The sequence below is a fragment of the Pleurodeles waltl genome, chromosome 4_2, assembly GCF_031143425.1.
Source record: "Pleurodeles waltl isolate 20211129_DDA chromosome 4_2, aPleWal1.hap1.20221129, whole genome shotgun sequence".
NCBI lineage: Eukaryota > Metazoa > Chordata > Amphibia > Caudata > Salamandridae > Pleurodeles > Pleurodeles waltl.
In genome coordinates, this window is record NC_090443.1 from 17,042,919 (window position 1) to 17,065,141 (window position 22,223).

The 22,223-nt window shown below is 41.9% G+C and overlaps 1 protein-coding gene across 1 annotated transcript in view; it reads right to left on the reverse strand.

The window, feature by feature from the left end:
* The window catches only part of LOC138293808 (venom factor-like), a 473,276-nt gene that overhangs the window by 401,408 nt on the left and 49,645 nt on the right, over positions 1-22,223 (reverse strand). Inside the window, exons 3-4 of the mRNA XM_069233135.1 lie at positions 13,090-13,252; positions 12,891-12,961 (exon numbers count right to left, since the gene is read on the reverse strand). Of these exons, the coding sequence (XP_069089236.1) occupies positions 12,891-12,961; positions 13,090-13,252 (234 nt within the window). The remainder of the gene's footprint in view (positions 1-12,890; positions 12,962-13,089; positions 13,253-22,223) is intronic.

The window sequence follows — 22,223 nt, forward strand, 5'->3', positions numbered from 1 at the left end:
CCACATTGGTGCTGGCTCCATTAGCCAGCGTCAATGTTAAGGCCCTGTTTACCGCAGGGCCGGCCGTCGGAAACACTGTTTACGCACGCCAGCCCTGTGGTGAGCTCCTAATAGGGCCGGCAGGGTTCAGGCCGCACAGGCGGCCTGAAGGCGGTAAGAGTTGGGTGGGCAGCCTCCGCCACCTGCCAAGCTGGTAATGAGAGCCAAAGTCCAACAGGGGTTTCCCCACTCCGACCTTAACACCTACGCCTGCAGCCTCTTTGTGCAGGCCCCTCTCAACCGCGACCACCTCTAGTGACAGAGACCCTATAGTCCACTGCACATCTGCACCTGGATGCCCCGGACCAAAGAGAAGAGGACCACTGGTATCCCTGCGTCCCCCAGGCTCATGAGGCTTGAGCCCACTTATTGGTTGAGCCGGACTGGTCCCCCAGCCCACACCTACAGCCTATTTCTGTGGGTCCCCTCCACTGCGACCACCACCGGTGACAGAGACCCAGCGGTCCAAGAATCATCTGCACCCGGATGCCCCAGACCGAGGAGAAGAGGATCACTGGTATCACTATGTACCCAAGCATCGTAAAAACTGAGCCCACTTGATGGCTCACCCCGACTGGACTCCCAGTCCTAACCTGCATTCTGGTTTCAACTGGACCGATCCCCACTGACTAACATTGGGTACCTAACGTCCTACTGCACCTCTGCATCTAGCTGCCACAGTGCCCTTGGGTGTGACCTGTTGGTGTGGGTTTGACCTTTGCCCAATACATACCTTAAGTCCAGAAGATTGGTCCCCTAAGACGCTGTACCTCACCTGTTTGCCGTATTTGTTTTTCCCCCCTAGATTAACATTGCATCTTCCAAGAATTGCACTGTGTTGACTTTTCTAAACAGTAAAGATTTTACTTGAAAAACAAACTTACCTGATCGTATCGATTCTGGTGCCAAAACATATATAAAGATACCAGCTATTTTTGTAAATTGGTGTGAATCTCTTTATTGAGTCGTGTGTCTCATTTATTGACTGTGTGTGTATTTGCAGATGTCTAACACTCCTCTCTGATAAGCCTAAGGCTGCTCAACCACACTACTCCTTAAGGAGAGCACCTTGGGATTGCTAGAGCAAGTCCCTGTCCACTAGGTAAGGGAACACCTTGACCCTTTACATGGTATATCTCATTTTAATATACCATATAAAGAGCCAGCTTCCAACAACTGCTAAGATGACATTCGCGATGACGTGGATCATTGAATGTATGGAGCATCGGCAAATCTGACAATAAGCAGTCCAGGCTGCTCTTTGAAGCAAAATACATAAGCAAACTGGTGGGTGGGCAGATCCAACCTCAGAGCTCTGGCCACTGTGACCCTGAACCATACCCAGATGTGAAAATCTTTCTTCAAGCAATGCAACAGAGCCTCCTGTCCATCAATGACAAAAGTAACACTCTAAACCACTGGACTGATGACAATGCCACCTAAATAGACAAACATGTGGCCAGGTTGGAAACTACAGAACATCACATCTTTGATATTGGGGATGGCCTGAAACAGAAGCATCAAATATGGCTGGATGTAGAGAAAGTCCTCTCAGCGATCAAGGCAGAAATCAAGGACCTTAAAGCAAGATCCAGGCATAACAATCTGCACATACTGAACATTCCCAAAGCTACAGCAGGATGCAACTGTTTGTGGACAACATGCTGACAACACCCTTTGTAGCTAATGGTCGTAGAACAAGCACATCACTCATTGAAGCCTAAGCTTCAACCGTAGGCGCCTGCATGTCCTATATTAGACGAATTACTAAATTACAGTGATTGTTATGCAGTGCTGAGAAGGGCCCACAAAATAAATCCTGGAATTACCAAGGCTACAACATTGCGATATTCATAGACTTCATGCTATGTGTGTAGAATACCATCCAATTTAGGAAAAAATGCAGAAGGTGGGAATAAATTATGATATGCTATATAGAATGCACCTCAAGATTTACCATAAACTGAAAAAAACATGTCTTCTCCACATATCAATTAGCATCATTATTCCTGAATTAAATCAACAAGTCTGGTCACAAACATCACAGGTTGTGCCCTGATGAGACTGTGGACCTGTCCAGCTACCCTGAATGGCACACTAATAGACTATCAGGGTATCTAACCTGACTAAACCACCCTGACTAGGAGGAAACAGAAGCACGGTGAGCCATAAATAAACTAATATATTATCTACCATACTAAAATTAAGGACATAATTGGTATAACAACTCAGCTTGCCATTAAGCCCATCAATAGTGTTCCAGGGTGTCTCCAAAGTAAATGTAGGGACCTAAGTGGGCACTCTTGTCACTCCCCATGGGAAACACCCACTCTGATATAGTATGCTTCACTTTCAGTTTCAGTTGGGCTGTGCTTTCTTTAACTTAGTTTCTTTTTTAAAGATGGGTGGATTGTTCACTGGTGGTTTGCAGTTGCTGGTGTGGGTGATGGGAGGGTTACAGGGACTGTTCAGCTTGATGTTACTAAATACCTCACCCCTTACTCTGCTGACTAATCTAACAGGATGTGCATGTGCTATTGAGAAAGCACTCCAGATTCTAATACCTAAGTGCACACACAAAAATGTAAACCCATACTACAATAATGAGTCCTCTGCACCCATTCCTAACGTGGAACATCAGAGGTCAAAATAACCCATGCAAGACATGTCAAGTGTTTGCATATTTACATAGACATGATGTCGCAGTGCCATTCTTGTTGAAAACCCACCTTACCAAGCTTACTCTGAAGGCCCGGATAGGTAGATGGGCAACATATTGGTATAGTCCATCATACTCTTCATATGCCAGAGTTCTCTCAATAATAATAAATAGGAAATCCCAGTTCAGCATTGACATACAGTCAAGGATAATCAGGGAATATTTGTAATACTACAGGGCATTAAAGTCAGCAGGACCACAACCCTATCAAGGCCTATGGCCCTGATATTGGTGATCTACAATTCTTTGTGGGCAGTGGTGTCCTCACTATCCCCTAAAATGATCATTTGGGAGAGATTTTAATGTTGCATTAATGTCACACTTAGACAGATCACCAAGTATCGCCAGAAACATTCTAGCTGCAGTTGCAACAAAAAAGCAGATCAACCTTTAATTGACCTAAACCAACTGCAACACCTGTCTACGCAAGATGACATACTACTCCTCCTCATGACATGTTATCAAGTTTTGGACTACTGGCTCTCCAGCTGTGACTTCAGCTTGTGGACTATAGATGTGCAACACTTAGCAAGAACCCACAATCGTCTATTCCCCTGCCCTGCTGAAGCTGCACCCTTCTGGATAGCACCCAAAATATGGAGGCCATCAAGGGATGCACTTAGAGATAATCTACTTGGTACCGAGATTCGTCAGGAATGTTTTCTGGAATGATGGCTCTATGGCATAAGCACGGTATGTGAAGCATTCAAAGTTGCAGTCTGTTGGCTATTTATGGCTAAACATAATGTCATAATCACTAAGAAACCACATGGCCTCTCTTGAAAGTGACGTCAAATGGTGGATATTGAAATTGGATCCTGCAGCATTAGCTGCTATTAGAGAGAAACAAACAACACTGAGTTTAGCAAGGTATTACTAAGAGAGATCAAGTTCCTAGGTAAACATGCTGAAGCACAAAGAATTGTGGAGGGAGAACGTACTGGCAAATCCTTAGCTACCCTTATTAAGCAACACTGGGTCAATATCATCCATATCAAAGAAGACGGTGGTGCTCCCCTTCTGGAATATGAGACTATAATGCAAGGATTCACATCTTACTATTCAAACCTTTAAGATTCAATACTAGGTCAGCCGACTACACATGTAGATTATTTAGATGAGATAGTCCTAGCTTGGCTCAACAAGTTACCCAAAGAAACCTAAGTCAACCATTTCCAGTAGAGGAAATTACATCTGTGATTAAAAGTCTTCCAGATGTCAGGGCGCCAGATATGGATGGGCTACCTGCAGAATTTAGCAAATAATTCACTGGCCCACCAGTGACTTAAAAATGTATGCATATACAAATAAAAATATCAGTGGAATGATATATGTAGTACTAGAAGCTAAAAAAATTAAAACAAATAACTTTTGACCAGCAATTGAGGGCAACAGTTTATGTTAATTGAACAATTATCCCTAACAGCTCAAGCAAAATGGACGGGGTAATTGCACGGGCGCCTTTCATAAACAATCCTGGTGACTCTGTGGTATAATGAGAGGATTGGAAGTAAGGGTTTGCGAGCTATGTAGTGACCATAGTTGGGAATATTTCTACCACTCCACATGAATTGGCTATGCTTAAACATTGTCTTGGAGCTGAAGGCTGACAGATTCTGAAGCATCTACCATCACTTCAAGTTATAGAGGTTGAGGAAGAGTAAATGGATAATTTGAGATGGCCATGCAACAGTTAGACATAAACTGTGGCAAGAAAATAAATGAAGTAGTAGAAAAATTCACGTTTTCTAAAAAGAAATCAACAACCGGGTGAATTAATAGACAACTTCATGGTGGATATACATTCGTTTGCTTTGACTCGTAACTATAAAAGCTTCCTTGATGACAAGTTAGAAGACCAATTACTGCAGAAAGTGAACAACAAGAACCAAAGGAAAATTACTAAATTCAGAAAAATCTGACTTTACAAAAAGCAATTGATATTGTAAATAGGGCAGAGAATCATGATGATGGGTTAAAGGAATATAAGTCTGCTTATGGTCAAGGACATAGGGCCTAATTTATACTTCATTGAGCAGCACATTTCTCTATCAGGGAACAGAGTAAAACACTCTGATGTCATGATGAAGGTGCTGCCAGCCAAATTTAGAAATAACTACCAAGCTGGTGGTCATATCTAAAGCAATGGCAGGAACATCCCTCACGGATCATGTCAATATTCTTTACAGTTTGGTGCAGGGCTCCATTAACATGATAGAGCCCTGCACCAAAACAGTTTTCTTTTTTATTTAAAAAAAAATAATCCAGAAGAAATTAAAATTCAAATGCTCCTCTTGCCATGAGAGTGCTCTCCCATGGCGAGGGGAGCATTTAGCAGTTTTCACTGCCTCTAGCTGCCAGCCTTTTCCCGGCGGTGACAGGCAGTGAAAACTGACCTCTAATTCTGCCCATCTAATTTAAATGTTGATCCAACGGCCCTTACTACACAAGGCCTTCAAAGGAGTTTAATCATGGCAGAGATAGAATTGTCTCCACCGTGATTAAACCTAAGATTCGCTTTTACATTTAGCAGGCGGACCCACACCTTGGCACTCTGTGTTCTCCTTCGCCATATACATACCGCCAAGATATAAATCGGATCCACAATATGTTATAAAAGGCTGAAAGGTCAATTCACAACTGATGACACTTTTCTGCTGTTGGTCTAGTGTGCAGGAAATGCTTATTAACAGGTAATTTTGCAAGGATGTGCAAGGGTAAAAGTCTGAATTTTCTTGCAAAGTGCAGTAATCCAGTTGCAGTTGTGGGAGTGGATAAAACAGACAATATTCTAGAGCCTTGTTTATTATAGATTAGTGAATTGGGAACTGTATTATGCAAAGTAAACCCTTTATGCACCAAATTATTGAGTTGTGTGGAAGTGCAAGCTATGGCTCACTCTGGTGCCTGTATACTTTGGTTGGGGAAGATCAGTTTCTTAGATTTCCTAATTGAGTTTTGTGCCCAGCGTAGGTGGCATGTGGCAACAAGCCTATCGAACTGGTGAGGTATTTTGACGGTACTTTGGGATTTTAGGGCATCACAACACAATTGAAAGAATACATTGCTAAGGATGGTTCCTGTTTGTTGAGTTGGCCACAACAAAGAGAACTGTTTATACGATTTGGGGCAGAGCCTAACATAAATGCTTTGTCTGGAAGTGAGGTGGGAGGAAGAGTTCCCAGACATTCTAAGGAAGAGTTAGGCTTGCTCAAATGTTTCACACACAAAATTGTATTGAAGTATGGGTGATTCCCAAGGTACACAAAGTACGTTCCGTACCACTTAAAATGAGGCAACCTTCTAGGAAAGAACTGCGTAGGTTGTCTGATGAGAATATTGTTCAAGAAATTGAAGCATCAGAGTGGTTAGCTCCCATTGTTCCGGCTAGAAAAGCCAATGGAAGTTTGCAAATATGTGTTGATCTCCATGATTTAAATGCAGCAATCTGGGTAGACATGCACCCACTACCAAATATTGGTGAAATACAGCTAAAAGGGCAAAACTATCCTTCACATTCGATTTGTCACAAGCTTATCATAAAATTTGTTCACATCCTTTATCACATCTGAGGAGGCATATCGTTTATGAGCACACCATTTGGACTGGCATAAGTCATCTTCCAAAGAGCAATGCATCAATTATTCCAAGATGTGAATTATTTCCAAGAGGATATTCTTGTCTTTGGCAAAGACAAGGAAACTAAACTCATTATAAAGCATTAGATAAGGTATTGAGTATCTTGCAGAAAAGTATGTTAACAATCAAATTGAAGAAATGTAAGATTGGTGTGAAAGGTGTGGAGTATCTAGTCATTGGTGTGGTAAAAATGGCATATCACCTAAACCAAAATAGTGAATTGGTGAAAGACATTCAGGTTGCCTCATCTCCATAGAACAAGGATTAGCTACATCCGTTCCTTTGGTTGGCAGAGTATTATTCTAGTTTTATACCTATGTTTGCAGATAAGACTGTATGTATGAGGAAATTGATGCTGGAAAATTCCATGTTCAAGTGGTGTGAGGCGTGCAGGAGTAAATTTGCCAAGTTTAAAAAGTGTATAGCATCTGCCCCTACATTCATACCATTTGACACACGTGACATAAGTGTAATTTGCACAACCACCAGCAGTGTGGACCTGGGTGCAGTTTTGACTCAGTTCAGAGATGGAAGAGAGGTCATCATTGCTTACGGTTCGAGACCATTGCTGGATGTGGACTTATTATACTCTACCATTGAGTGTGAAGCATTGGCTTGTTGGTGGGGTATTAATTATTTTAGAAAATTTGTGTGGGGAACTGAATACTTTACAACCCCAGAAGCATTACAACTTTTTAGTAGAACGATTTAAAGAAACAATGTTTATCTTTACTAGAAAAATGTAAATTGTCACATGAGATTATCAAACCTAGAGCCTGTTTCACAAAGGTAAACGTACACCAAAAGTCTAAATTCACACCTTAAGTCTAACTTTACTCAGAGTAAAGTTAGACTTACGGTCTAAGTTTGGACTTTTGCTCTAAACTTATACCTAACGTCTAACTATACTTGTAGTAAAGTTAGACTTTAGGTCTAAGTTTAGACTTTTGGTCTAAACTTACACCAAAAGTTTAAACTTAGACCAAAAGTCTAACTTTACTCGTAGTAAAGTTGCAGTTTAGGTCTAAACTTAGACTTTTGGTCTAAGTTTACCTTTGTGAATCAAGCCCCTAGTGTTCCTAAAAACCAGATGCTCCTTTCTAATAATGCCTTGCAACCCTACCTTACTTTTGTTAAGCATTGCCAGAACAGACTTGTGTTAACTCATTTTAAAATGGACATATTTCATTGCCTTGTCACCTTCCCTGTTGATAATGACTGGTAAGATGTTTTAATTAATTGCCCCTGTGACAATGTTTCTCGGAAAGGTATGTTGCATGCTACCTTTTTCTGCCCCTGTTACAATACACTTTGCAGACAATTTATCTTTCAATTCTTTGTAAGCTGAATTTTAAGCAATGCCATCCTGCTCTTTTGTATCTACAACAACTGTCCACTGCTGTTATTTGTTGCAGAATTTCTAGTTTTTCATGGTCAGTGATACACATTAATAATTCAAAAGATGCTTAGTATTGAAATGTTATTTTTTTCTATTTACATATATTATTAAAGATTATTTTCTCCGCTATTCATCTTTTTAAAATGTTTCCTATATATCTTGTCTCTTGCATTTTACTGTATATCTGCATTGCACTTAATACTTGTACTGTATGCTTTTGTAGTTTTTATTCAAGACAATTCTTCAAATCGAATCAGGTTTGGCACTAGGTGACTGGGTGCGTGTAAGAAGTGGATGCCAAGGAAGGAAAGGGTTATCAAGATTTTCCTTACAGGTGAGAGAAGTAAACCCACATACAGTACTGCTGAGTGATGATAATGTATGGAACTATAAAAAAGGGACAAAATTATTGACAAGTCACACAAAAGATTTTGACTAAGGTCACAAAAAGGTTTGTGACAATAATCCACCAATTCCACGCAAGATGTGTTAGGAACACACACGTAATTCTCCAAAATGGTTCTTGAATTACAAAATGTATTTGTGATGGTTTCATATTTTATAAGATATTTATGCTATTGCTGTGATATTATTGTGTACATTTATATTACTTATTACTTTAAAATTGTTGTGTATTACTTTTAGTTTATTTGTTGTTTCTCACACCTCACTGAATAGTATGGGAGGGTTCCTGAATGGGAATGTCTTGAAGAGTTAATAGCTCCCTTCTCCTATAAACTGCTGCCATGTTATGAAATGATCACATATGGTTTGCATATGATCGGGTATGGCTGGACCTCTTCTTGGTTAACACTGCAATCTAGAATCCTGGAACTGTAAATTGTCTATGCATCCTTTATAGTCCTGTTATCCTTGAGGTATTCACATGCACTTCCATTAACATTGTTTTATGTTTCTGTGGAAATTCTAAATATAGATTTAAGCAAAACTTTAATTATTCACTTCTTGAAGCAGCAAATTGGCTGCATCAGCCTTCCTGCTACTTTCTTTGACAAAGGGAAGATAAGCAGGGGCAAACAACCAGAACCTCCATTGAAAGGACGTTGACACTGTGACTTAGAGCAAAATGTTGTCATTGGATTATGTGTGTAGGCATGTGAGTGAAGATGCCATACTTAAAAGTAGCACACTTGTACTTTTAGTTCTTCGTCATGTGCATAATCTTAAAATTCATAAAGAACTGTAAAATTGGCTTGTCCTTCAAAATGAATTGTGGCCGACACAGTGACACATATTAGGACTGTGAAGTAATATGATCCGGTATAGTAGTTGTATAAATTCCTCTGTTTTTGATAAATAACACTGTTTTTATTGCAATAAAGTTTTAAAATCCTTTTTAGTAAGCATTGTGTTTACAGCATATCTCAAAATTATAAAAACATGAAATGCTACCTGGTGGATTCTTTGGTCTTGGAATCTGCCCAAGTTGAGTCTGTGCGCTTTAAAGCTTTGAGAAGAATTTTGCTCTGGCTATTTTTAAAAAACTCATAGTGTTTATTCACAAAAGGCTTTGAGGATGTAAGGAAAACTAAGGTTAAGGAGAGAAAATATAATTTCCTTTTGATTTTTATCTTGCTCTTACAACTAGATTAAGAAATGTATAATTGGCCATATTCAAACGTTCCAAATGCAGTATTTAAAACACATCCTATTGAATCTGCACAGAAATTAAGTATTAGATGCTGTTAAATATTTTAAATTTACTGATGAACTACACATCTTCCAGATATGGGCACATAGAATTATGTACAATATTTACCATCAATTCAGATCTGCAAAGTTTAATTAAAGGCATGTCAATGGATTGTGTTCCCCATGCAGCCATAATATTTATGTGGTCAGCCAATGGAAATACAACGCTACTTGTTCTTGGAAGTAGAAGAAGGAAACTAATTGGATGAGTTGCTTTTTTACAGGTTTGTAGTCCAATTTGGGATGTGATCTGTAAAACAAGTAGCTTTTCCATTGAATCCTTTAGAGAATGACAATATTTTATTCAAGCTATTGTCAGGAAGTGCCTTAACAATTCTTGCAGTAATGTCCAATACATGCTGTAAAATTATAGAGGGATATGCCAATTTAGATGCACTGCATTAAAGGATGTCCAGATTGTTACATTTTTAGTAGGGATTTTAAGAGAAGTATTTGAAACTCTTATTGGAGAGGATATAAAAATGCTGATAAATTAGCAATATTTTCGTTTCTGTGAACTTGGAATCCTAAATGTAACATGTATTTCAAGAGATTTATCTCTTTGTGGTGAGTATCCCAGAATCCCACGTATAGACAGATATATTCTATGCTTATCTGCAAGAATACCAATGATAGTGAATTTGAATAGGTTCCCTTACAAAAGATGGTGCAACAGTATTTGTTTTTAAGCAGCTGACAGATGATTTTTGGCATTTGACCAGTAGTAAAGCTGCAGCTGCAACTTTTTTGAGAGAGATTCCTATTACTCTAAATGTGTAAATTGCTGCGCTAGATGTGTTAACGCTGAGTTTTTAATGAAATTATTAACGAATATTCATGTAATTTGATTGTTGAAATTTGCGTAGAAAATGTAATAATATAGAGAAAAATAATGGACGCATTTGAAAGTGCGCCCACCTGAGTGGCCACCATTGTTCCCAAAGTGTACTTTTTAATGGCTTATAAAAATGAAATGTTGACCTTATGTTTGATTAATGTAGTAATATGTCATATTAAGGGTTATGCATTATGTATTAGCTTTATTAATCGTAGGCCTTAACTTAGCGGAGATCCTGGCCTAGTTGCCCGGCTTCATGTCAAGTTGCATTTCTTAGGTGTTTTATAACGTTTGCTTAGAGAAATAAATTGTGATTTTCCACTATACTGTCCATGTGTTTGTAGCTAAAAATCTATCTCATGAGAACTGCTTGCAAGAAGATGCTGTACTAGCTAATGCAACAATGTTTTATGTAATGTGTGTAAGACTCACTATCCCAGCAGAATAAAATGGAGACTCTGACTGGAGTATAAGCTGCAACAATATTGTTACCTGACGAGACGAATGATGGGAGCGGGACAAGAGGAGCCAATCATCGACATGTGAACCATGTACTAGTAGTAATGTAGATTTGAAGTTTTAGTTTTATTGGACAAAGTGTGAACATACGATTCTTGAACCAATTAGGATGTGGGAAGTAGTTTTAGGAAATCTAACTAACCCAGACTGCACTGGGGGAAGACAGCACATTTTCCCATTATTCTATCGTGCCAAAAGACCCTTTGCCCATTTTCCATTTGCCATACCGCCATTACTTTCTTGATCGTCTTGAGAAGAGACATGCTTAACTTTGCTGCTTAAAAGACTTTGCCTTTTCTGAACATTGATGCTGAATGCTGATGCCTTGCCGACCAGACTGATGTCCTGAGGACGGAGACTGTCACAGCTTGCTGATCTAAACTGAGAATAGGTATAATGATTATGACATTGTTTGTTATATCTATTTGCTTTTGTTTCTAGGTTCCAACTGCTAATTTTGATAGAGCCACAGCTAGACGTTTTTCCAAATTTGTGTTGACTAAATTGTTTTGCATGAAGCCCAACATGCTAATTCTAATCTGGTGTTAGTGAGGGAGCTCACTGATGAAGTTCGCTATATGAAATAACAGCTGAGTCTTTTCTTTGCTAAAACTAAATGTATGTAATATCGTTTGTGCAGTTGTTCTTGTTATTAATTTGCACTGTAACTTTCGAATGTGTTCTAGCTCAAGCTTTGATTAGATTGCGATTCTTTTGCCGCTTCGGACAGCCAGTGTGTTTCTGTATGTTTATCATTTGATTTTGAGATTATCTTATGTGACATTAGCATTGTTAATATAGGGAAATAAATATTCTAACTTTTACATAAAGGTGTGGTTATTTATGACTGCAAGGTCATGGTGTGTGATAATTACTGACTTATTGATTACTAATGCTATTGATTGTTATTGATCTGCACTTACAGGATATATGATGGGAAAATCTCAAAGCGAGTCAAAAGGTTCATCAAACTATTTGCTTCTCCCTTGTAAGTTTACTTAGTAAGGTCTGATGCAGTAACAGACGTCATCAGTACATACTGGTTGCATGCACTATTATCCAGATTGATGGGAAAGTTACAGATTTTTTATAGTTTAGGTTGCCCATAAAAATTACTTTACTAGACTTTCGTCCATAACTGGATGTGCTTGGGCTTGTACCATTATGGTTGTAATTGATTATGAAGATTTCATACTAAAGATGCAATGAAGGAAGCAGGTGTGATCTTGCCTTTCAGATGCAGACTTTGTTGTCTGGGATCATTTTGAACCTCAGCTGCCACAAAACTTTTGGACCATTCAAATACAATCCAGTTTTCAATTTGTTACAGGAAATTGTATGAATTAATTTATCCAGTAAAGAAGAAGAAAAATATTTATTGCCACAAATAATGGCTCACCATCAAGGGTGCCATCACCAAATTTTACTCAGTTGTGCGAGGACGACTGGTTTCATTAACTGGAAAACAAGACACCTTAGGTAGCTGAGTCTAGTGCATGGATTTGTGAGTCATTTGTGGACTTAAAGGACAATGTTGCAAGGACCCATGTTGACTTTGTCGGTGTAATTTCAAATTATAATGTTAAAAGATATGTTTTTTTTTGTTTTATTTTATGTACTCTCATTACTAAAAGTGTGAGGGATCCCACATGAGTACTAATGATTGCTTGCTCTGGGAGGAGTCCGATAAGCCAACAAGTCAAAAAGTGTGATTGCTGTACTACTGACCTGTGTGAAAAGGCATCTTTGTTTGTGGTCTAAAATAAGGGTAATCAGCATAGGTGCTAGAGGGCCAGATCCTTGTAAGGATTTCAAGGTAACCAGTCACTGTGTAATTGATTACAATTTAGATTCATTGCACATTTTTCTTATGTGGATACTCTGAAAATCTGGCATGGATCCAACACTACTGGACATACTTTAGATACTCTTCATGTAAATGAAGATGATAAGAAACTGAAACTTCAGACATTCATCTCCTTGAGACAGGGGTGATTACTTAGCGGATAAAAAGGATTTGTTACCACAAGCTCCACATGTACTGCTTGAAAGGTTGGTTCCAAGCTGTGTCCAGCAGTGAAGAGTCGATAAAGCACTGTTGGGAGAAAGAAGATAAAATACTAAGTGTGTACTGTAAGCAAAATGAATTCTGCAGGTATGAAATAAAGGTGAAGACCTATCAAGCAGTGCACGTAACCACACAATGAAAAGTTATTATTTTACCTCTAGATCCTGGTGTGTAGATTGTTTTGTCTGTCTGAATGAAGATGTACCCAGTGTTAACTGACACTAGCACCTCCTTCTCCAGTTTAATGTGATTCATAGTAGCTTCGATGATCACATACTGATTGATTTTCAAATCCTTATTCAGCTGGGCTGCTGGAATCTTGAAATTTAAAAATATCCCAATTAATGTCAGAAATAGTTTTGTCATATGACCACTGTTACAGAAAAAATAGAAAGGATTCTTCACATTGTTATATAGCCATTTTAGTTATAGCTCCATGCGTGTCATTTTAACATATTAGGCCTGCCACTGTGCACTTTAACCCAGATATATTTTAGTCGGCTTCGTTTTATTATTACAATAGCCACTTTTACAGTCTTGTTTTATTTTCTCTCTATCTAACTGTTTTCGTCTATGCCAGCACTCTGTTCTCAAACAGGACATTCTTGCTCACTCTGTGCTTCCTCCAAGGCTGCAGTAAGATAGTTTGCCGGTGAACGTGCTGTAGAGTTTTGTCTCTGACATTCATAGAAAACACACATCCTTAAGTAGGGACACTTTCTCAGAACATCAGCTGTTTTATTATAAAAGCACTTCCCTGTCCCTTACACGCTAGAGGGAGATTCCAGCCAGAGAACCACAATTGTATGCTGATTGCTCAACGCTTCGCTACTGCTGCTTATTCAGACTTCAGGCCTTTGCTCAGGTATGGGGCATGATGTCTTCCCAGGGGAATCTGAAGGGCAGAATTAGAGCTTTACACACTGTGCTCTATTATAGCCTAAGTAGGAATTAGCCTATTGATTCTAGTGACAACATGGGAGCGTTATTTCTATGCTTTACTCTCCTTGTCACAATTTTAATCTTGTCATGCTGTATCGTCCTGGTTATTGCAGTCCCACGCTTTACTATCTAAAATGCAGTCACTTTATTAAAGCAATATTGAAACCTATACTGCCTCTTTTTGTCATTGTGTATATGAGACCAATGTAACTGAGAGAAACATGTGTGATCTGAGTGACCACGGGTTCCCTGAGAAATCAGTTATGTCATGTGCTTGGCTGCCCTATCATCCCTGCCCTTGAGTAGAGATGAGGCACTGCTAGTTAGCCAGAGCAGAACCTGGATTGGAGTGACAGGTGTCACCTGTAGTGGGTCAGACTCAGTCTCCCACACCGCAAGCAATTCTGTAGTTCAAAATCCAGTAGTCTCATTAGAATAATGAGAGCCTACGCGACAACATGGGATGTCTTTCTGGACGACGTAACATAATTTTTATCCAAACTACAATAGTGTTAATTACAGTCCTCAGGGAACCTCTGAATAGCATGGATCTCGTTCTTTAACAAAAGAGGGCCGGGCAAAGCGCATCCCAGGTCCCTACCTCAAAACGTCCCTCTCCTTTCAGGCTCCCTGTTCTATTTCTGGAGACGCTAGGAAAATGAGGGAACTGGTGTATTTTTTGCAGAGCATTTCCTTTTCATTTATGCCATTTTACGTTTTCTATGTCGAAGATATCAGTACCCCAGCTTCTCCCTTTAAGGTACACATCAAGGATCTCATGATGTGGGATCCCTGTAGATGATGGGCCGTATTTATACTTTTTAGCGCACAACTGCGCCAACGCAGTTGTGCGTCAAAAAATTTAACGCCGGCTAACGCCATTCCAAAGCGCCAAAGACAGGAGTCATGCCCCCTTGCCCAATGGCCATGCCCAGGGGACTGCTGTCCCCTGGGCATGGCCATTGGGCATAGTGGCATGTAGGGGGGCACAAATCAGGCCCCCCTATGCCACAAAAAAAAAAGAAAAAAATACTTACCTGAACTTACCTTAAGTTCCCTGGGATGGGTCCCTCCATCCTTGGGTGTCCTCCTGGGGTGGGCAAGGGTGGCAGGGGGTGTCCCTGGGGGCATGGGAGGGCACCTCTGGGCTCCTTCCGAGCCCACAGGTCCCTTAACGCCTGCCCTGACCAGGCGCTAAAAAATGACACTAAATCGGCTGGACGTCATTTTTTTTGACCCGCCCACTCCCGGGCGTCATTTTTGCCCGGGAGTATAAATACGGCGCACATGCCTCGGAGTCATTTTTTAGAAGGGAATGCCTACCTTGCATATCATTAACGCAAGGAAGGTGTCCACGCTAAAAAATGACGCAAACTCCAAGATCTTTGGCGCTAGACGGGTCTAACGCCAAAGTATAAATATGGAGTTAGTTTTGCGTCGGATTTGCGTAAAAAAAAACGACGCAATTCCGGCGCAACCAGAGTATAAATATGCCCTGATATTTCTCTGAGGTTGATCCTCATAAATATTGTCTTTAGTGCTTTCAGCCTCTATCCCTTGCCCTCAAACCTTATTAGGAGTTTTAGAGGCATATTTATACTCTGTTTGTGCCGGATTTGCGTCATTTTGTTTTTTTACGCAAATCCGTTGCAAACTTAACTCCATATTTATATTTTGGCGCTAGACATGTCTAGCGCCAAAATATTGGAGTTAAAGTCATTTTTTGCCTGCGGAAAGCTACCTTGTGTCAATGAGATGCAAGGTAGGCATTCCCGGGCAAAAAATTACTCAAAGGCCCTAGAGCCTTATTTATCCTCCCGTGCAAAAATCATACACAGGAGGAGGAGGGCCTTAAATACTGGCGCTAAGCCTGCTTAGCACCATTATTTAACGTCTGAGTCAGGGTAGCGTTAGGGGACCTGTGTGCCTTTTTCCATGGTCAGAGACCATGTAAACAGCCCACAGGTGCCCTTCCCTGCCCCCTGGGACACCCCCACCCACCCGCACCCACACCTGGAAGACACCAGAGGATGGGGGGACCCATCCCAGGAAAGTCCAGGTATGTATTTTTTTTTTTTAAATGTGCCATTGGGTGCCTAACTTGGGCCCCCGTACATGGCACTGTGCCCAATGGCCATGCCCAGGGTCTTAAGTCCCCTGGTCATGGCCATTGGGCTGGGGGGCATGGCTTCTGTCTTTATTTAGACAGGAGTCATGTCCATGGGGGTTGTGTGTGGAAATAAATACGCTAATCAGGTTAGAGACATTTTTTTTACTCTAACCCTATTAGAGCCATTCTTTCACGCACAACCTCCAGTTTCCCCTACGCCTAACCCACCCGGTTAGCGTCAATAATTTTGACGCTAACTGGGCCTAACCTCCAGCTAGCGTCATAGCTTAAATATGATGCCCATCTGGCGTCCAGGAATGACGCTAGCCGGCGGTATACTTTTTGACGCAAACCTGCGCTAATGCAGGTTTGGTCAAAAAGTATAAATCAGGGCCTTAGAATTTTCATGGAAGGTAAAACATGTTTTTATCAAGGCCCATACTAGGGACTGCTAGTGGTCCACTTGGTGTTTCTTACCACAGCTTGTTTTTCCTGTCAAATCATTCAAATGCACTTTAGTTAACAGTTCTAACCTTTTCAACTCCTAAGTTACTTTTAAAAACTTTAACTAACAGTCATATCCCTTTACCATCCCTAAATAACATTTGGACCTTTTTTTAACTCACAACTTCAAACCACTTTGAAATTCCTAAAGTCTACTCATTTTCAGAAGAGTTCAAAATGTTAATAAAAAGTTAAAGTATTTCCAGACACTTAATATCAAATAATGAATACTATTTTTGAACCTATTTAAAAAGTTGCACTTGCTAAACATTGTCATGTTTATTTAGCAAACTAATTAATGAAAATAAACCAGCTTTGGTATAGAATAGTTGCACCGTTATACCTCGTTTGTACCCCTAATTTCATCCATTTAACATTTCTAAATTGTTCTCATAATGATTAGCCCACCCTGAGCCTAATTTAAGGAAAGTGCTGCAGCACCCAGTGCAACACACTTTCCTTGTTCCCCATAGCGCCCCCTCTAAGGCCACCATGTCTACGCAATATCTATGTGCTGGGCCACATTCGGGTTAAAGAAATAACGCTAAGGGAAAGGCACCCCCCACCAAGAGGGGGGGCGCGCCCCCTTAGGAAACGGGGCCACCGTGACCCTAGAACCCCTTCGCACTAGTTGTGTGATGGGCTGGCCTGTTACTTCCGCTCCCACACCTCGCGAGGTGTGCGGTCGGCACTCTAGGAAATGGAACGTTTCGGCTGCATCAGCCACCGTCCAGTTCCAGCCGCCGCGTGCCAGTGGGGGGCTACATAAGCGCCCCCCCAGGAAGGCTCAGCCTTCTTACATCGTGGCGGCTGAACTGGGTGACGGTTCGCAGTTCGAAGTTCCTGAGTTCCATTCGCGAGCCGCTTGGAGTCCCGTTATCGTCGGGAGTGGCAGAGGAGCCGGAGGATCAGGTTTTCGGAGGTTGCTGCACGTAAGTGGGGAGCGGTGGCTGGTGGCACATATCGGATAACGGTTTGGTTCCGTTTTTATAATATTTACGGATTGCGGCTGTGTACTTCGTTAACCCGGCGTCGCATTGGGTCCCAGTAGTTTCCCGCATTTCTTTTTCCTTCTCGGGGCAATAAATCCTTCATTTAAATGCAGTGTGCCTCATTAAATTTTGCCACCAGCAAACCGGGCATTAATGAGAGATGCAAGACCCACTAGGCTACTCATTGTAGCGTGGTGATTTGCTTGGCTTGTTGTCCCCATTTTTATCTTAACGCTCTGGGTTGGGTAATTTAGTATCAAGATTTAGGGGGCTCAGTGTTTTGCTGTAACGCAAGACTCACCTAGGAACTGTGGGCCAGATGTAGCAAAGGTTTTTACCCATTCTGTGTCTATGGGAAAAAGTGTTCGTATATATGGCCCTGTGTGTTTTAACACTTTTGAATTTTTTGTTGCTGCTATTACTGTGTAGAAGTTGTGCAATCACATAGGAACTGTGTGAGTTACCATTTGTGAATTTTGTGTTGCTGCTATTACTGTTTAGAAGTTGTGCAATATTATTTGATGACGAACTTTGGTTTTGATGATTAACTATTATTCTGGATTCTTGTTTTTGTAATGACTCCTGTGCATAATGTTTGGTTTTAATGATTAACTTTGGTTCTGATGATTAACTTTGTTATAGGTTGGGTGTTTCAATTACAGGAAAAGAACTAATGCATTTTGTATACATTGTTAAGGTTTAGGAAGGTGTCCTTAGCGACTCCACCAACTGCTTACGTGTTAATAGTGGGCACTCTTTTACAGGGTATTCTGTGCTAGCCCAGGGTAACTAGTCGTGAAAGAGTAATTAAAAAAATAATAATCATTTAATCTTGGCTTTGGTGTACGTGTTAATGGTCTTCTTAGTCATGCCGTCCAACAGGGCTAGTACAGGCAAAAGAAAGGGGAGGGACCCAGAATTATCCCAGCTTTTGAAGCTGGTTCTTGCGAAATTAGGTAATGGAGATTCAGACAGTGGCGATGCAGCGTCTGATAATGATGACATTGGGGCTAGTAGTAGTCGTCCTAGGCGGTCTCATGTAGCTCAACGTGCTGTGTTTCCCCCAGCAAAGTGCAGGAATAAAGGGAGGGCTCCAGCCCCACAGTCCTCTCCTACAGTTGTTACTTCCCCCGAGCAGTCTCCTATGCCCGAGACTTTGGTTCCCTCCTCGAGCACTGCGCCTGAACATCATGTGGGGGGTGAAAATGCGATCACGACACCGGGACAGGGGGTGGCTGAGGTGTTAGCTGATATACGTAAATCGTTGGCCTCTCTGTCTGCGCCTTCACTAGGGCCGGTAGTCCCACCATCACCCGTACCAATGATACCAGCACCAGCAGCACTACCCTCGGTATCCCCTACCCCTCAGGTACGCACACAGGCGCAGGACCCGACCATGCAAGCCTTGTTGGCGGTGTCTAGGTTACTAGCGACTATTAATGTCCCAGCTAGTAACCCCGCTGCCTACAACTCCTTGGATTCCCAATGATTCTTTGCAGAATTCAGTGGCAGAACTGAAACACCAGGTAGATGCGTTGTTAGCGGCATGTAGTATTATACCTTTGCAGGCAGCAGCCGGTAGCCTGAGTGTCACTCCAGCACAAGGCGCTGTGACTCCTGCTACCCCTTTGGATAAAAATAGGTTGAATGAGACTAACAACGCTTCAGCAAAAGATAATTTGTCAACGGAAGGGTCAGGCATCGACGCACTGCTGTCAAGGCCAGGTATGCTTGCGGCACATGTGAGTGCTGAAGTAAAAGAAAAGATTTGGAAAGGGGAATTTGTCGACATTTTTTCTCTAAACAGGGCAAAAAGGAGGGAGGTAGAGAGCAAAGACAAAGAAGTCAAAGCGTCTTCATCTGGTGACAAAAAACCCAGGGTGGAGGAGAACATTACTAATTGGTTGTTCAGTTTCAATGTATTTATGTCAGTGATGCTTGAAAAGAAACCTGATTTGAGTATTGGCATGATTTGTTATTCAATCAAAATATTGAAGGCACACCACATTTATGGAGGATCCTCCTGGTTGGAACACGTAAGGGATTTCCGTTGGGCAAAGGTAGAAGGCCCATCCATTGGTTGGGACCAGACAGAGGTAAACGTCTGGTTAGAATGCGTAAACAACAAATTGCCTGGAAGGCAGCCCTTTCGTTCACAATACTCAAGCGATATGAAAGGGTCATGCTGGGCATTCAATAGGAAGACATGTTTGCACCCCGCTGGGTCTTGCAAATTCAGACACAACTGTTCCTTTTGTGGGCATCCCTCTCACCCAGAGTTTAAGTGCATCAAAAAATCCAAAGAGAAAGGCAGAGATGGGAATAAGCCCAGTAATTAAATCTCCTTTGCCATCTCCCATTAAGATTGACGCACTGCTCCCTTGGTTACAGGCTTATCCTGTGAAAGGGTCTTCCGAATTACTAGCACATGGTTTTTCGTTTGGTTTTAGAATTCCTGCCACCAGTGTACCTCCCGTTGACCACTGCAGGAATTTAGTATCCGCAATAAGGAACCCGGGAGTAGTGGCAAGAAAGTTATTAAAAGAATGTACCTTGGGTAGATTGACAGGCCCTTTCCCTTACCCGCCTTTAGAAGGTTTTGATTTGTTCTCCTTTGGGGGTTGTTCTTAAGAAGGAGCCTGGCCAGTTCAGGTTAATTCATAATCTGTCTGTTCCTCGCGGAGCATCTGTGAATGAGTCTATCGATCCACAGCTTTGCTCGGTCCCCTATGCGACTGTTGACTAGGCCTTGGAAAAGTTGAGGGCCTTGGGCCATGATGCTTTGTTAGCAAAAACAGACATAGAATCAGCCTTCAGACTTCTCCCTGTTCATCCTGAAGATTACCATCTACTAGGTTTCCAATTCCTGGGAAATTACTTCTATGATAAGTGCATGCCCATCGGTTGTAGTGTGTCATGCAGCTATTTTGAGCAGTTTAGCACCTTCCTGCAGTGGATCTTCTCAAATCACACCGGGCACCTGGATGTGATACATTATTTGGATGATTTCTTGGTATTGGGCCCTCCTAGGTCGGGTAAGTGCGGATGGGCCCTCCAGGCCCGGATCGCTATGTTTAAGGACTTTAGGGTTCCTTTGGCTCCTGAGAAGACAGAAGGGCCCGCCACATGCATTACTTTCCTAGGGATTGACTCTGTGGCTGGGGAGTGTTGCCTGCCTATGGATAAGCTACAGGTATTCAAGGATTCCATTAAAGTTGTGTTATTTCAGAAAAAAAGTCACCCTGCACCAGTTGCAGGTTCTGGTGGGACAGCTGAATTTCGCTCTAAGAATTATTCCAATGGCTTGCCCTTTTTCAAGGTCCATCTCTAGATCAATGGCTGGTTTGTCCAAGAAGCACCATCACACCCGGTTGTCTGGTGAAGTCAAGAATGACTTAAGGTTGTGGGAGGTTTTTCTGAAGGATTTTAACTGTGCAGAAATTTGGCCTTATCCGGCGGTCTCAAGCCCCACTTTAGGGTTATTTACGGATGCAGCAGGCAGCATGGGTGTTGGCGCAATTTTGGGGCCCTTATGGTGCAGGGCGGATTGGTCAACGGACTGGGTTAACAAGGGCATCACAAAGAATATAGCCTTTTTGGAACTGTTCCCTATCATTGTTGCGGTCACCATTTGGGATGCGAAATTTAAGGATAGGTCAATAATTTTCTGGTCAGATAACATGGCTGTGGTGGAGGCAATCAATAGACAAAGGGCTACATGCCGATTGGTACTCTGCCTCCTTAAACACTTGATTTTAACCTGCTTATAATGCAACATTACATTTCGAGCTACTAAACATGTACCGGGGGTATATAACAATGCCGCTGATGCCCTATCTCGCTCGTTGATGCAGGACTTTCGGTGGTATCACCCCCAGGCAGCGGAGAAGATGACGGAGTTCCCGGCATCTCTGTGGAAGATTGGTGTCCCGCCCTCCCAGTCTTAGTAGCAACATCTCTGGCAGCACGTACCAAAGGGGCATATGAGAGAGCTTTTCTCCAGTACAGGCTGTTCTTGAAGTCACAAAAAATGTCAGTCTTGTTTTCCGAATCAGCTATATGTGCCTTTTTACAGTATTTGAGGGACAGGGGTAGACCAGTTTCTTGCGTGAAAGCTTACCTGGCCGCAATCCATTTTTTCGCAAGAATCAGGAACATGAAGTCTCAGCTAAACACCTTTCACATTAAGCAGGCAGTAGCCGTTTGGGCTAGAGAGGACACTACTAAGGCAGACTCAAGGCACCCGATAACAGCAGTATTATTAGGGAACCTTTTGCACAGTCTTCCCGCTGTGTGTTTCTCTCATTATGAGTCAGTTTTATTTGCAGCAGCCTTCGCGGTAGCCTTTTATGGTGCATTCCGCACACGGGGAACTAGTGGGCTCTTCCAGGAGCAATCATGCAGGGGGGTTGCAGAGGGTAGACGTGCTGGTCAGTCCAAAGTTATTAACAATAGTGCTGCGTAAGTCAAAAAAGGACCAGCTTAAAAAAGGGGCTCGCATCACACTCAGCGCGGCTAACGGGTCACCCCTCTGCCCTGTGAGACTAGCAAGAGCCTAACTGTTTGTCCGGCCGCCTGCAGAGTCTACCGCATTGTTTATTCATGCTAACGGGGAATGTCTATCTCGCTACCAATTCTCTGAGGTTTTCAAGGTATCGCTTAGGGCAGTTGGGGTGGACCCACTGGGATGCTCCCCCCATTCATTCCAGATTGGGGCAGCTACGTTAGCAGCCAGCGCTGG